The sequence below is a fragment of the Centruroides vittatus genome, unplaced genomic scaffold (assembly GCF_030686945.1).
Source record: "Centruroides vittatus isolate TY-2023 unplaced genomic scaffold, ASM3068694v2 scaffold_907, whole genome shotgun sequence".
Taxonomy (NCBI): domain Eukaryota; kingdom Metazoa; phylum Arthropoda; class Arachnida; order Scorpiones; family Buthidae; genus Centruroides; species Centruroides vittatus.
This window is the reverse complement of record NW_027122720.1, coordinates 136,983-154,527: the sequence shown is the minus strand read 5'-3', so window position 1 is coordinate 154,527 and position 17,545 is coordinate 136,983. Positions and strand designations below refer to the sequence as shown.

Genomic DNA, 17,545 nt, shown 5'->3' with positions numbered 1-17,545 from the left:
ATTATAAATTTATAGTAACTCAGATCTTCTATATCAGAGATCTATATTCTAGAACTGGATAAGCAAACCAATGACAAAGTCCGTTTGAAATGAAACAGTCTCTATCATTGGTTCGTTTATCTAGTTATAGAATTGTGATTGAAGTTGTAGTTTGATTCATTTTATTTATATATTTTCATGACTTGTGAAATTGAATATAATAAATACTTATAAAAAACATTATGCATTCAGTTTATGTGACTGCCTACAAGCAGTGCCGTAACTAGGGCGGTGCCAGCGGTGCCCAGGCACAGGGCGTAGACTCTGGGAAGGGGGGCGCAGAAATGACTGGACCAAGTTTTAGGCCATAGTTTTAGGCCATAGTTACAGATGCTCGCACCGGGCGCATAAAAGGCTAGTTACGGCGCTGCCTACAAGTGGTAGAGGGAATAAAACTACTGAACACTGGAAGTTGGTCGCGGCATTTTATCGATGAGTTGACTAAGTGAAGTTTTCCGAGTTTTATTCATGTGTCTAACACGTAAATATGGGCCAATTTTCCATGGATAGTCTTCCCTCTTGGAAAATACAACACCAATATAGTAGCCACCTTTCCACAGAAGGCCGTCTCTAATCTTGGTAAATACAACATGTAAATAGGGTAGAATTTCCCATAGGAATTCATCCCGGTAGGCATTTATCATGGTAAATAGAATAGTAAAATACGGACTAATATTTCCTAGAAGTCCTTCCGGGAGGCACCCGTCTTTATACTGATAAATAACCTTGGTGTTGCGATGCTCTATACCATCAATCCAATTCACTCAATCATGATGTTCGAATTGTTTTATGTATAACAATTGCTTTGTGGACTGTGGATCGAAATCGTCCTCTCAAACCTATATCTCTTCAAAATGATAAGATTAGTTCGTAAGGAAATTCTTCGTGTTTTATATTCAATTTCCACTAGTTTCTGAATTTCTAAATGATTTAAATGGCTTGTTATAAATATTTTGACGTAATAAGTGACTCATTTGTCGTGACGTCATATTTAACAATTGCAGTTTTTTTTTCTATTGTTAATCGCCGAAATGGAGTGATCTCCGCAAATTTTGATTGTTCTTTTCTCCATTTCGAAACTTTTCGACAGAATTTGAATTTTAACTCTCGAAAGTAAGTAATTACTTTTTACTTTCTCGGCTCTTATATATAACAAAGGGAAATAAATCTAATAAATAAAAATACAATATACAGATAAACCGATATTTGTATCACTGTATAACCAACCACGTACCGCATGATAATAATTATAAAATACATTCATAAAAAAGTCTAACTACGAGTTGCTTATCTTTCCCGGCAACATTTAAAACTGCGTATGTGGCGCCATCTGTTATAATATATTATTAAAAACACTTTATATTTTTAATTATTATAAAATATATATGTATATACGTGTGATATTCAGTCTCTGTACAGGTCTGTATATATATATATATGGAATCGAGTTGGTAAAACTATCAGCCAAAGTTATTGTCCTGGTAATTTTATCAAACAGTATATATGTTTTATATTATTTTATATGAGAAATTTATATATTGTTAAATTTAATTGTTGATTTAATAGGTTAGCAGAATTCACATAGTTAAAGAAAAATAACACAAGATGTAAAATATTCAATAATATCGATAAATAAGTTCTAAAAATTGTTAACAAAAGACTGAATTAAAAGTGTTATTGAAATTGAAAGTACAGTTTGCGTGTGACAAACTTCAGTAAAAATAACACGAACTTGACAGATAAATCTATCAGCCAAGTTCATGTTATTTACTTGTCAATAAGTGAGACAATTGAAAATGAAATGCTCAATAGCCAAATAAAAGAAATACTTTCGAGTAGTTCGCTTTAAAGAAACATAATAAGGTAGCCCAATAAATTTAGAATTATAGATAATTGGCACTACAATATACAATAAAACAAACTACTAAAGGCAAAAACATGCGTAAATTTATTTAACAAAGTACTTATTCTCTCTATCAGAAATATTAATTCGAACACAGATATCCTTCTGTAATTTTTTTCTATTGTTTTTACATTTTCTATATGCCCATTCAATGATTAATAATAAAAAAGCCAATATAATTCCAAGAAAATATAATGCAAAAGCACCACCCAAGTCCTTCAACGCAACACCTCGTTTGCCACCCATTAATGTGGTTCGAACTACAGAACATTCGTCACGTGTCAGGAAATACTTTTTATTCCAAAATTCGATAAGTCCATTATTCCATAAATTCCTTATTCTGGAATAATTAAAATAAAAGAATTAATTATAAAATTAATTTATATTGTATAAATGAACGTAAGGTGGAATTCGTACTCCTTGTTTAATGGTTCCAGTAAAGGACTACCGTGCCTAAGACCAATAGAAAGGAATGTTTCTTTAAAGTGTCTTGGCACTAGGACTATCCTACACTTTCCTGTATCGTTAAAATCCTGATTAATTATGTTAGCTAGCACGAATTTCTCTTCGATGTATGCTGATCTTCCTTTTATAACCGAGTCGATTTCTTCGCCTATGTTATCTATTAATTGTATTGTATCCGTATTATCAATTCTATGTTTAATTTTTTGTAATATAGTAGTATTAGATTCCTAGAATAAAATAAACATTTTAAGTAATTTTTAATAAAAATCATTACAGTAAATTATACAGGATGATTATAAATACTACACGTTCAGAACTCTGTGTAGAAAGAACTATTGGACAAACCTCAACCAAATTCGGTACACATACTGCTGCGAGTATGCGGTTTCGATTTAAAAAAAAAATTTACTTCAAAATTCAGTCGTAGGGCGATATACAGCGCTAATGTCCCTTTAATGTACGATTTCTGACGAATTTTGGGGGTTAAGAAGTGAAGTGTGATCAATTTTATTTCAATTACGGGTGTAATTACAGACATGGAACCAGCGCCGTAACTTGCCTTTTATGCACCCCGTGCGAGTTTCGTAACTACGCCCCAAAACTTGGTCCAGGTCATTTCTGCGCCCCACCCAGGGTCTGAACCCTGTGCCTGGGCACCACTGTCACCGTCCTAGTTATGGCACTGCATGGAACGTGGAATGGTGCATCAATTTCGCATTCCATATTTGTACCATGCTTTGCGACTTTTTTATATTCGAAATTAGTATTTAATAAGTGCATTAAGGAGACAGTAGCGCCAAATATCACCCTAGCGATTAAATTTTAAAGTACATGTTTTCCCAAAACTCAAAACCGCAAACTCAGGACCGAATGTGGTTGAGATTTACCCAATAGTTCTTTGTGGTTAACACCTAGGTTACTCTTTAATTATTAAACTACGTTTTAAATATTTACCAAAATTTCTTGATGAAAGCCACTTCCATCTTTAATCAATATTTTCAAGGCATAATTATCAACTAAGTCTTCTAGTGACTGTATTAACCAACTAGCTTCTGGGAATGTCAAAAATGCAATGAGGTTACCACTATAAGTAGCAATTATAACAATAACGAATATCCATATTGTGCTAACGACAATTCTTGCAGATATAGCTTCTGGTAAATATATCCCTCCTATATAAAATGAAAGTATTAGGGCATATAGTTATAGTATAATACACAACAGGGACACACCTAGACACCATAATATAGTAATATGCACACACAGATACAGTATAATAAGGGAACACAGGTTCATAGTAGGCATATAGATGTGTAATACCATAATTGGTGTAATTAGAGTATTTACCTTGTTGTAAAATGGCTCCGTAAACGTACCAAAAACAATTATAAAATTTAAATAATCCATGATTATGTTCGACATTAGAAACGTGATAAAAGGGGCTAAAAGTATTAATAAAGTAGAGAATCGTGGCCAAAATAGGGATAGAAAGGAGTATGCAATACCAAACCTAGAAACGAAAATTAATTGTATCCTACAGCCTTACGAACATATTTAAAAAATAAGGTAATATTTTATTCATACCTCAGCAGAAAAAGGTCTAAGAAAGATAAAGGTCCTGGGAGGTTCCGTGGGTTTTTGTATCAAAATACTTGTCATACCAATGCTGATATGTTCGGTATAATCTATAATTTCGTTACTTTTCTTCGTTATCATTAAAAAAGGAGCCAAATCGGCTTCCTAAAATGCAAATTATCTTATGAAAATCGGCCCTATTGTATAATTTACATATTTATTTACTGTAATTTACCCTATCAATTAGCATCCCTATAGCTCCAGTCCACTTTCCTTCACTAATTTCAACACCCCATTCGTTATCTTTCGGATGCACAAATGTATATCTACATTTTAATTAAATAAAATCAAATATATAATTAACATAAACGTAATCAGAACAATATAATTGCTTACTTAAACAGTAGTTTTTCAGAAAGACGATTGAAAAGTAAAGTAAGAGGACCCTCTTCTACTTTAACTTCATCGTTTTCTATCTTCATAATTACATAAGGTGGGTACTAAAACACATAAATACTATAAATTAAACAAAATACTTAATTAAAATATGACAATATACTTCGCAAGAATGGGGTCTTACATTAGGAACAGCAAGTTTAAGTGTCAAATTTCTAAAAATCTCCTTCGGATTGTAATTAGAGTCCTTAACAACTGAATTATTTGTAACTATTTTCAATGGGATAAATATATCTGCTGTGCTGTTAACAGGTATGTTTTTATATAAAGTATAAGTAAGGTTAACCGATGATAATCCCAAATTATTCAATTGTCCCTAGGAGAAAATTACTGTTTAGTCAATGATTAACGCTTATAAAATTAATAAAATTGCATTAATATTTACTTTTAATAACTTAGAATACTTCATAAGGGCTTTATTATTAGGAGAACAATTGTTTCTATATCTCATAATATCTTCTGATTCTTCTTCTGATAAATTATTTAACGTTATTACTTGATTATATATAGCTGCTGCTATATATATCGTTTCTCTGGATAACTAATGGAAACACTTTTACAATTATATAGAAGTTTATGCAGTGTGGCCAAGACGTCTCTTACCAAATGGGGATAATCACTGATATTATTGTTTCAGGATCGATAATCACCGGAAGTAATCATGATGACCCCTAAACAACGAATGGAGCTTGTTTTATTGTGGAGATAACACGAGGGATAACACATCCTTTATATGAAGCTATTGGCAATATTCTTGCAAAATTTAAGAAAACTTCCAGTGTCTTGGATGAAAGCCAGCTCTATTTGTTGTTAAGGGGTTAGCATAATTACTTCCGGGTCGCTACTGCACCTTAAATAATAAGAACTGTGGATACCTCCAATTGTCAGGCGACATTTTGGCCACGCTGAAAAAGTATTATACAGAAATTACATACAGCATTTTGGTGGTTCGAAGATACTATAAAACGGAAGAGTTCTATCAGATGATAATTAATTTTTTCTAATTTTAATATATAAGTAGGAACGTCGACGTTTAAGAATACTTTACGAGGTTTGGAATTAGGTTGCTCCCATGCCGGATCCCAACCTCCGTGTACCACTAGAATTAAAATTATTCCTCGTGGGATATCATGTTGATGAATCTGCAAAAAACAATAAAGATTTTTAATAAATTCATTTAAATTTGATGTAAAGCTTCTTTAATTTAATGGGAATGAATAATAATAAAAGCTTTATATCGAGGTTTCTATTGACTTCTATATATCGATTTCTATTGCTTTTGGGAGAAGGTCGATCATTTGTGGAATTTTTAACTTGATCTTAAGGGGGGTACAATGCTCTGTTCACCCCTCTGAGGACCTCCATGTTGATAGGGACACACAAAACACATTGGTACACACTCTACTTAAATTGCATTTAAAATTATTTACTAATACACCTCGTATTACGACCCTTTGCTTTATAACTCCCACTTTTACCACGGTTACAACTATATTAAATGCCGTATTATTATTAGTTTACACTACACACAAGCAGGAGTAAGGGGAATCTACTGCATTTAAAAGTAGACAAAAATCGAATATATTAAAACACTTTATGATGTATTTTTCACTTTATTTCTTACGTTAACTTCTCTAAACAAATGTCATTTTTTGTATTGATTATTTTACTTTTAATTGTCACTTTCAGGTCTCCATATAAATAAAAGTGATCGATACACATCTCGAGAAAATTTACACCTGCCACAAAAACTATTCGAATTTTTCAAACGAAAAATATCTAACAAATTTTGTGTTGTTTATATAATAAAAATTATTTATTTTTATGATTTTAAAAAAATATTATTCAATTAAATGTTGCTCTATATAATAATTAATTTAATGTGTTATTTATCTTCATAAAATTAATATTTTTAATTTTATAAAGGAGATTCAGTCACGTTATCTAACCAGTTTGTTCCTCTTGCCATAAGAATAAAATCAGGAGGAGACACAAGGATCAGTAGGAGGAGACAAAAGAATCTGAAGAGAGACAGAAGGATTAGGAGGAGGAGACACAAGGATCAGTAGGAGGAGACATACATAAGAATCTGAAAAAGAAGACAGAAGGATCAGGAGAAGGAGACACAAGGATCAGGAGGAGGAGAAACAAGGATCAGGAAGAGGAGACACAGGGATCGGTAGGGGAAAACAAAGACCAGAAGGAGGAGACCTGAGATCGGGAGAGGAAACACTAGGATCAGGAGGCAACTTTCCTCTTGATACTTGTGGAAAGAATTAAAAAAAATCTGAAGAATGTATTTTCTTTTATAGCAGAAATATATGGTAAGAGTGTATTTATTTTAAGGGCTCGATACACTGAAGTAAATAGAATGAGCGCGACTCTATTTCCTCTGTACTTCATATCTCTAGAACGTCTGTTACTGCATTTAGAAAACATTTTAGAGTTATAAAAAGTAGAAGAGTAGGAATTTATTTAGTGTAAGGTAGTGTAAGTAGGGGTTATTTAAACGTGCTTATTAATTTGTCTCGCGAAGGTAGATGTATAAGAGGAACAAGCATGTTTGAGGAATACGATTCTAGTAAATCTGGTTGGTTAGTTGTTTGTTTGTATACGGCAAGATCGCAACATATGGGCGATCTTCCCTTCCGGAAGAACTTTTAATGGAAAACGTGGCCGCATTTTAGGTGAAGAAATCCCGGTAAACACGTGGCCAGATCATTGACGAGGAGCGAACCCACCGTCATTATTCGTGTTTATTGACAATAAAACCTGTTTGAAGAGGATTTCCGCGGTATCAGTACCAGCCCAATTTTCCGCTTTAACAGTTTTAGTTCTCTTTAGACAGGTTATATAAGCATAACGTGTTATAAGAGCAAATAATCGATAAATAGTGGCTAGTGGGTGTTCTATAGGAAAAAGATGCTAATTTAATTTATGAATTAAATATAAACTTACCTGATAAATAATATTTAATGTAGTAGCATAATCAGTTATAAAAACTATACGAATTGCAGAAACATCTTTAAATTCTATCAAGACATTCCTTACATCCAGCACTAATTCTGTATAATTATCATCCTTCATTTCACTATCAAAAGCAATAAGTATAATACGAAAATTTCTTCTGTTAAGTAAAGAAATCAACCTGTTAACGTTACTATTACTTTCTGGAATTAAAATAAATTAATATTTAGTAAAATGTCAGCAGAAAATCGAACGTACTTAACTGTATACTTACCGTATTGGTTATCATGAATTAAAATGACTTCCTTTGATTTATTTCCACTTATAATTGAATTAATGACGACGGGTAGATCCACCTTTACTAATCTATCCACGTGTATATTTTCGCGAAATTTAACCGTGCATCCTTCTACGTTTAGGAAGAAAATAGGTATTGAAGAATTATACCTCTGTACTCTATTAATAGAAGAACAAGCCGTTGCAAAAATGGCAGATTCGACTTTGTTACTAGACGAGCAGAAATTTTCTGTAGGAATTATAAATTTATAATTATTTTTCTGTTTAAACAGAAAGAATTATATTCATTATAATGCTTAATGTATCCAAAAATTCATTTATAAAATCCTCTTCGTACCTTTATTCCGGATATCCTCATGACGAAAGCGTATAATTTCCAACTCTATATTTTTTAAAAAATCAGTTTTTTCGTATAAATATCTTAAAGTAATGTTTATTATTTCTGCCAGATGAATTTTCTTATTTAAGTTTGAATGAAAACCTAAAATATAAATAGAATTCTTTCTTATCCACTTACTCTTCCACTCACGCCTCCCTTCTTCATTCTAGAAAGCTCAAGAAGGGAAGAGTGAAATGGGAAGAGGTTCACACGAATCCTAATTATAATAATAACTTATAGATACGTACTAAAATGTGTTAATATAACATAAAAAACAAACCAATTCTATACTTTCTGGTTGCACTTTTCCCACGACTCACAGCGCATAAAAGATGCAACGAGATAAAGATGTGGAAGAGCAGCATCTCACACAAATCTACAATTTATAAATTTGCTTATGAATCTCTTTAAATGAAAAATATAAAGATAAAAACTTTATAAAATATATTTTAAAGTTATAATGAGATTATACTTACTACTTTTTGTACAATTAACAAAAATTATGGTTAAAGTACGAAGCGATCTGTCGCACGATAAGCGCGATAGATTTTTTTTTCGGACTTGCGCTAAGAATGTTTATTAGTTGTCATGCCAACATTATTCTAACGTGTAAAAACATATGTTATATTTTATATTGTATAACCTTTAAACAACATTCTTGTATAAAGAAAAAAATATATATCCAATCGAATTTCTTCTTTTGTCTCTGGCGCTATCGTGTAAAGACATTCCGTACTGTTAAACAGTAAAGCTATGCTTTTATATAATGTTATGAATAAACAACTTTACCTTTACCACAAATTAATTTTTTAATTTATAAAATGATACTTTATCAGCTGTTTCATTTTTCAATTTCGGTTCCTAATAAGCGAAAATTAAAATTATAGGATTACTTAACATTTAAGCTTGATTGATACATTACATGGTCGACCGGAAGTTGAGGGGGTGACGATCGACATATCCGGTCGCGCGCTGATATGGAGTTTCACTAGAGCAGTTGCAGCTTCCTAAATCACATCTAGCCTTCTCACTATTTAAATATTTAAAGGTTGAAAGAAATACTCTCTCTCACTCCTCTCCGTTTTTTGTCTTCTCTCTTTTCCTTCTCTCATGTCTTCTCTCTTTTCTTTCATTCTCTTCTCTTCTTATCTCATTTCTTTTCTTCTCTTTCTTTTCTGTTCCTTTTGCTTCTTTCCTCTATCTCATTGTTGGTCTAATCTGTGGGGCGAATAATTAAGTTACGAAATCAAACTTTTCGTCGTATTAATAAGCATACCTTTATTAACAATAAAAATAGTATAAATTGTTTGTTACAAATATTTTCTGAATGAAAATGTCGTTTTTAAAATATACGAATCGGTCGTAGATATATTGATCATAATATGAACCACCGAGTGAGTAAATGACTATTGTAAACACTAATATTTATGTTAAAATCTTTTCTCTGTGCCGTTTTAGCAGTACATTCAGCACAATAAAATATATTGGTTCGGAGTTACACTTTCAAACATACTTCTTTGTACTTTACGAACTGAATTTTGGTACATTTTTTTTCACATAATTTGAAAAACCGAGACACTATATTTTATATATAACATCATCTTGACCATTTTCATCTTCCTGTTCAGTTTCAACATATTTCGTGCGATTTTAAATTCAATTTCTTTGCTGTAGACCGAAGCCTATGAGAAATCATTGTTTTTTCTTCCGCCTCTTTTTTATTCAGACTTCTCTTGTATGGTAAGCTTGTGAGAACGGATTCACTTGTTGAACGGGAGCAGCTAACAGAATATATATTCCATAATTCGACTCCAGACATTTACCGAGTTTGTAAACTCATTGTCTCCTAATTAATTAATTAGACGTTTTAGTTGCCTTTAAGTACACCCTCCGGGAGATATACACCCATTTCATAAGTATATCATGAAAAATTTAGAACTAAACCAAAATATAGGCTAATCAAATTAAATTGTAGAGAATTTTATCATATTAGCGAACGAATTATCTGAATAAAATCCCGATTTAGATACATTATCATTCATTAGTTTTAAGTAAACGTTATAAAATATAATACCTTTATAAAAAGTAATTCATGTAACTTTGAATTAATATTATGCTTCTTGACCCACTGTAATTCATTAAATATCCGAGCACTATAATTAGCTCTTTTTAACACACTACTGTATATAACACAGCTTATAACACACTATTGAGAACTCAGAGATTGATGTTAATCAATATTTGAGTGAGTCCTTAATGGTGTGTGAGTCTCTCGTCTTCCATGCTTTGTTGTTTGTCGGAACGGCAGCAAACAACGTCGAATTTCCGGTTTGATTTCTTTATTTACAGACATATACAAGTATACATTATGAATACGAAGATGTGTGTATGAAAACTGATGACTTATTTTAAAAGCAAAGTGTAACTTTAACGCATGATTATTACATTTTTAAAGGAAAGTCAGTGAGTGAGTCATAAGTCTGACTATCCATAGTGGAGTCAGTATTACTCTTTTCAGATCTGCCCGTCTAGCCAAGCAGAAGACTAAATCTCTCTGTCTTCCTCCAGATTCGTTGGGCTTACTTTACAAGCTACATCGTCTTACTGCTTATCTAATACAGAGGGGTTGTGTTCTTAGGAATCTTTTTGATCTCAAAGACGTTTCCACCACCACACTACTTTCAAAGTCTTCCTCACCCATTTTTGTCTCCGTGTATCTGTTATGGACAAAGTGATTAATACGGGCATTATGAATAATGATCAACAAAATCGGGCATTGTAATAAATTTCAAAAATTTATCAAATTGACCGGTCATTATGAATACCGCTACCACCTAGTCGGGCAAAGGGATAATAATACGTTGAGGAGTGATCATCCGACATACGCTAGCCAATCAGAACTTACATCTCAGTTGCGCATGCGTATTGCATTTAGTACCGAATTTTAAATTTATGTGACCAGTAGTTAATCTTTTTTCTTTGACAAAAGTAACGATCATGGAAGAATCATTAAGTGACACGAACAACCGATTAAACGAGTTAATAGCAGAAAAAGTGATCACTTTTCAACGTATTATCATCACTTTGCCCGACTAGGTGGTAGCAATATTCGTAATGACCGGTCAATTTGACAAATGAATCAATATCTATCACACTGCGCGCCCTTTTTGGTCATTATGAATAATGCCCGATTAATCACTTTGTCCGTAACATATCTACTATAATAGAAGTAGTGAAATGATGGGAATCTAAACTCTTCGCTTGGCTCTACTTTTACATCGCTATTGTTTATTTTCGTCGTTTTGCTCCTCGTTTCCGTGAGTGTACAGCTGAAGACATATTTTGTTATACGAGGAAATGGTTTAACAATTATGACACGGATTTTAATATTTGTCTTTATTACGGCAAATATCAAAAGAAACATTTCGAAACTTAATAAAGATATTTCGAAATTAGAAATATCTTTCTTAAATTTCTAAATTATTTTCTACGAAGATTTCGATTACAAAACACGAGTTGATTTGTGTTTCACAATGTTTCGGATATTTTACATTCTAATGTATTATACTACAACATGATATTTTCTAAAATATGTCTTAGGTCGCGACTCCACTAGCCGTAAAAGGGCCGTAAAACCCCTCACCGTAAAAGCTTTTAATCACGTGACCATGATATTTTACGCTTGAGCATGTCGTAAAACCAACGTAAAAGCGAGTTGAACAGTGTTCAACTCGCTTTTACGTTGGTTTTACGACATGCTCAAGCGTAAAATATCATGGTCACGTGATTAAAAGCTTTTACGGTGAGGGGTTTTACGGCCATTTTACGGCTAGTGGAGTCGCGGCCTTAGTTAAATCGTAAACTGCATTTTCAAATAATCAGATCACAGCACAAGTTCGATTAAATTCATAAAGGTCTCAGTAAAATACCAATTCGACCTGGAATGCATTGGATTCCGTATTTTCAGAAATAATTCGAATATTTACATATATTAAATATTATTATACAATGATTTATTGAAGACAGGCATTCTTTTCAAACTATTGTCTGAATGAGGAATGTTCTTAACGTAATGTAGTTACTGTCATAATTCGGGTAAAACACTTTCCTGTATCTATAAAGTTTATAGTTTTCAATTGTGCTGCAAGCATCAATTATTATCGAGCAATTATTTATTGTGAGATCGTCATAATTTAAGGGTGCATTTTTTAATCACATTTTTAGTTTAAAATATACGCTATCCACTTCAAATCAGCACTGTAGCGTCTTGCCTCTGTACATTACATTTTTCATTTAAGAATAGAGTCGTGACAATCTTTTATTAACCGCTCTCAATGGAAAGATTTGAACTGAAATAAAGTGAACTTTAGTTTGCAACGAAAGTTTGTATTCAGTTAATCGGCGCGTGCTGACCTTGAGATTTCCATGTTTAGTCTCGGCTTTTATAATTCTAACTGGTCTCTTGAAATTAACCAAGGACAGGCGGACAGACGGACGACAGTGGGAATCTACAGGTTTTCTATTTTCATAAATTTCAGTTAACTAATGCTTGAAGAGCAGTAAGCATATATCTCATTTGTAAAGCAATAAAGCAGAGAAAATTATTCTATTATTGTTTGTATTTTTGCAATTATAGAATAACGAAGAAATGCCATGATTAAATTTAAAAATTTGTATATAAAAAAATGCAAAATATAAAGTTTATTCTGATAGATGAATTTTTCTTTGCTGTTATAAATGATTGCTACACAGTGAAGAGTGATCTTTCTTGTTTTTACGATGCTCTATTACGTAGCAAAATACGAATTTGCTAACAAGACAGAAATTTTCCCATTGTAACAGTAATTTTTAAAGATTTGAAATATTTTTATCCCAATAGATAAGTGTTATCGACATATACCTGGAAATAGTAAAACTAACACTCTTATTATTTTACGGATCACAATTGCGTGCAATTTGGTGTTCTTCATTAAACAACGGAAATTGCGTTTTATATAACTACGTGAATCGAATACCATTCATACAAATATTCAACATACTGGTATGAGTATATTTCCATTTCATATTTGCAATGCAGTAGAATATACATATTCCTATGTATCGAATGAAAATAGTTTACTGGAATTATGACAGTTATTACATTGCATTAGGAAATTCTATTATTTCGGATAAATATACTAGCCTATTGTTAACGGTACTAGAAACATTGTTTACGGTACTTAATAATATATTCAAATTTTCCAGAAAATGAAGAATCCAAGCAACCGGCATTCAAGTTCGAGTTGGTATTTTACTGAGAACTTTATGAATTTAATCGAATACGTACAGGGTTCCATTACTTGACTAGGCGTACAGCAACTTCATGGCTCTCTATAAGTAGGTACTACTAGATTTAAAACTCATTATTATGTGTTTGCCAGTCTGTTTGTGCAGAAACTGTTTAATCCTTCCGCTCGCCGGTTCATCGTTGCTTCCTTCACCATTTCAATATATGTTCTACCTTACATTGACAAACTGTGCTTTCCTTCTCAGAGAAATTGGCTAAAAATAGTGCAACGTTGCAAAATTATTTGAAGTGTTTGATTAAAATTTTTGCAATTTATCTGTTACTTAGAAAGTTGTTTTTTCAAAATTTAGTAAGTTGTGAACGGCTTTATTGCAACGTTTTCGCAAATGTCTACTATCCATCGTTTAAATTGTGAAAAACAAATTGAAACAAAGTTTACAATAATTCAACTAGCGCTTTTCTATTGCAGAGTTTTTCAAATCCAGTGTGAGCAATGCGTCCAAGACTCTGCTTACTTATGCAGAAATCATTCTAAATGGAAGATAAATAAAACATTTAGTGACGTTGATTAAAAATAACAAACTAATTCGAAATAAAATAAGGAAGTATTTAATATATATTACATATTGTATACATAAAATTTATATATAGAAGAAAAAAAATTCTGTCGATAAATCAGCAGAACAGAAGTAAGACAGAAATATATAAAATTCTGCTTTTCTGATAATTTTAACTTTAAATGTTCGATTATTGCAATAATTATTTGGAACTTTTCGATAATGTTTTCAATTAAATTTTACATTTCACGATAGTGAGTCACGTCACTTTCTGCTCAAACTTTAGATTTATATAAACCAGTTAATTGGCCATTGATTTCAGCTCAATTCTCGTTTTTTCGTTCATATTCGTTTTTCACAATTTAATTTCAAACGATATTCTTTTACTGCAGATGTTTTGAAAACAGAAGTTTTTCGATAATGATTCGTAATCCAGTGAATCATCTTCCTGACTGTTACTGCTTCTTCTGTCGATTAACAGGAAATAGAAATATTCTTTTGATATTTGGAGTTTATTTACCTCTGAAAGACGAAAAGGCTGACTTTCTATATAAAGTATATCAATGTTTCGTAAAAACTTTATTCATTTATTCTAATATCAATATTTTTTTGTTTGCCTTGTTAAAAGGAGAAGAACGATATAGATTCACTGGAGGCATTGACCGTCTCTTTGGTGCTGATTTTGTTCTTTATTGCATCTTAATCTTCTGTTTTACGTCGTTCGTTTATATAGTGTTTGAAATTATGCACAGTAAAAATACCACAATGTATTTAAATTTATTTCTAAATAAGTGCAAAATTTACTTGGATAATTGCAAAGAACATTCCGTTTTCATTCATTGCAAGTTAAGTAAATTTACCATTTTTTCGTTCATAATCTGCTATTTGATTGTATTTATTGTTACCACGACAATGTTTGGCTCTATTGTAAATGAGGAAAATGTATATAAACTTCTATTTCATTTAATTTTAACGCAGTGCGAAATGTATTACGGTCTAGGATTTTTATTTATACTTCTGCTCTACGTATTAGACATGGGCATCACACTACACGGAAATATGTCCTGGTTGTGTGAGAACATGGAAGATGCCACAGAAAATGGCGAACCAATAGATTTTCGGTTTGTAATTCAAAAACATGCGCAATATTGTGACATTCTTCTCGACTTGGACGAAATGATTAATCCAATATTAGCAGTTTATTATTCCTATCTGTTGATTGTAACCGTAACATCTTTGTATATTGGCATTTACGGCGAAGGTTTGAAAATCGTAAAATATGCATTCATATATTCAGGCATTTATAGCAACATCGTTTTTATTTTTTCAACTGTTCTAACATCAATAATACCAAAAACCGTAAGTTTTATTTTCTTTGGAAAAAATTATTTTGTTTATAATTTCCAATCTGTTATCAATTAGGTTAATGTAAGTCAATACAATTTATTTTATTTCCACCGGATAGATACCGCGGTTAAGACAAATTCTCGACTTTTCTGATTTTGTAGTAAGGGGTGTAATCCGGGCAGAGATTTCTAGGAATTTCTATTAATTAGTATCGGGGATATGCCTTTTTGTCCCGTTATTCCGCCGATACATTCTGGTCAAATCTAGTACTATACACTCGAAAAAAGACCCATTTACTGAATATTAAAATAACTTTCTAATATATTGTTTATACACCAAAGAAAATTTCGATGTATAAATATCAGTCAAAGTCAAATAGAAAATGCAAAAGTAAAAAAAAAAAAAATTTGTGAAAAACATTACACTAAAACAGAAAAAACCTTCAATAGCAAACTAAATAAAGTTCTTTACAAATGTATACATTGATATTACTCATTATTAGGACTTTACACTGGTATTTAGATTTGACACAAGAATGAGAATTAGTTCAGAAAAAACAAATATTCTTTATCATATCACCTGTTGTAATTTTTTCTGTACACATATCACATGTGTGTCGGGTCTTCATGCCCCTCATCAGCAGTATTACTATAAGTGTAAAGTCCTAATAGTGAGAAATATCCATGTATACAATTATAAATAACGTTAAAAATAAGGACTGTAAGGCAATTATAATTATTGAATAAAGTTATTTGAAACACCGAGTGACCGCAATTAAATACGATACGTATAAAGATATTTAATAGTCTAAGATCAAACCCATCGAGAGATGTTTAGGGGTGTTGTATCTTTAATATATAGGCCCAAAAATTAAAGAATTTGTTTTTTATATCAATGGTAATAATTTTGTTGCAGTTAGTCAAATTAAAAATTTAAGGACAAATAGCTTTAGGAGGAAGTGTCTGCTGTACATTAAACCACATGCGCTGTTGTTGCAATAATCGAATTAGAAAGGAAACATCCTGCAAAAGAAAACTATACATTTTTATTAGTGATGCAACGAATATTCGGTTACTATTCGGTATTCGGCCTGGAGCCAAATATACTATTCGTTGCAATACTAATATATTTATCGCTTCTCGCCTCTTCTCGCCACATATTGTCGCTCGCTCGGAAAATTCGCTCGTTCGCGTCTGCATAGTCGCACCCTAAGATCCTAACCTAAGTAATAGGTCATTTTCATTTAAACTGGAGCAAATGAAAGTTCTCTGCAACACGAAAACTGCTGTTTTACGATATTTTTAAAATATAATTACGCATTTGTGTCATGTTAGTTGTATTAAATATATGTAAGTATTGACTTTATATAAAGCTTGAATCATGAGAAGAAAACTATTGAAACCGATTTAACTTACTTCACAAACAAAATCGTATTCGCTATAATTTTATTATTTTTGATGTTGTTGTTGGTTTTGATTATTACAAAATAAACAAAGAGATTATTTCTATTTTCAGATGCATCGATTTTGCTTTCAACTCGAACTTCTTTTTTTCCAGCAGAAAAATCTCCATGATCAATTAAAGGTAATCATCAATTACTCTCAGTTATAATCATAGGAACACTTTAACATGGAAGTTATTACATTTTCTCGTGTATATGAGAAATAATAATTCCATAATTGATTTCGTTTGTCAATTACAGATTATTTCCTATAGGAAAAGACTAGGAAAATGTCCTCCCGGAATCACTGTAGGTGGGATATTTACAATAACTCGTAAAAGTATACCCAAGGTAAGACTGGATACGTTAATTTGAATCTAATTAAATTGTTCTAATATAACTGCCAGTTGAATTATTCATATTTAGGCATTTGAAATTTATAAAACCAAATTAATGACTTGTCGTGATATTTTCAGATCTTGCAGACAACGCAGTCTTATTTTTCCAGCTTAATGAGTATTAAAAGTGGGGTGGATGCTTGCGACAAAATGTTAAAGCAATTTTCCATATGAAGTCAACCGTTTTCACCGTGTTTATTGCAAACAATGAGTCATTGTCACGAAATTCTTAATTTATTAATAATTTAGTTTCAAGTATTTCTATTACATTCTCTTAAATTCTATTACATAAATTCATTTTTACCTAATTTGTTTGTATTGATATGTATTTTATTAATATTATTACCTGTATTTTTACCTATATTAATTTATCTTCATCCAAAAATTCCGTCGTTTGAACTAATTTTATTTCAATTTAGATTGCTTTTAACAGG

At 31.6% G+C, this 17,545-nt stretch overlaps 1 protein-coding gene and 1 long non-coding RNA gene across 2 annotated transcripts; one reads left to right on the top strand and one right to left on the bottom strand.

Moving 5' to 3' along the window:
- Nucleotides 1–1,987: 1,987 nt before the first annotated feature.
- Nucleotides 1,988–8,060, bottom strand: LOC136990370 (probable glutamate receptor). Its single transcript, XM_067288761.1, has 14 exons — nt 8,040–8,060; nt 7,853–7,962; nt 7,680–7,771; nt 7,397–7,608; nt 5,374–5,580; nt 4,824–4,979; nt 4,563–4,754; nt 4,379–4,482; nt 4,218–4,308; nt 3,992–4,147; nt 3,755–3,917; nt 3,362–3,579; nt 2,360–2,634; nt 1,988–2,282 (listed from the first exon to the last, which is right to left on the bottom strand). Exons 1-14 carry the CDS (start codon nt 8,058–8,060, stop codon nt 1,988–1,990), a joined length of 2,292 nt encoding a protein of 763 aa, XP_067144862.1.
- An 8,723-nt stretch (nt 8,061–16,783) lies between these two features.
- On the top strand, nt 16,784–17,293 carry LOC136990346 (uncharacterized). Its single transcript, XR_010883044.1, has 3 exons — nt 16,784–16,856; nt 16,975–17,064; nt 17,190–17,293. It is a non-coding gene; the product is annotated as an uncharacterized lncRNA (long non-coding RNA).
- The last annotated feature ends 252 nt before the right edge of the window (nt 17,294–17,545 follow it).

Coding starts and splice junctions, on each gene's coding strand:
- LOC136990370 (XM_067288761.1), bottom strand. CDS start 8,060: ATGAGGATATCCGGAATAAAG. Junction 4,755..4,823: donor AGTATTCTAAGTTATTAAAA/GTAAATATTAAT, acceptor ATTTTCTCCTAG/GGACAATTGAATAATTTGGG. Junction 3,918..3,991: donor TTAGACCTTTTTCTGCTGAG/GTATGAATAAAA, acceptor TTTCGTTTCTAG/GTTTGGTATTGCATACTCCT.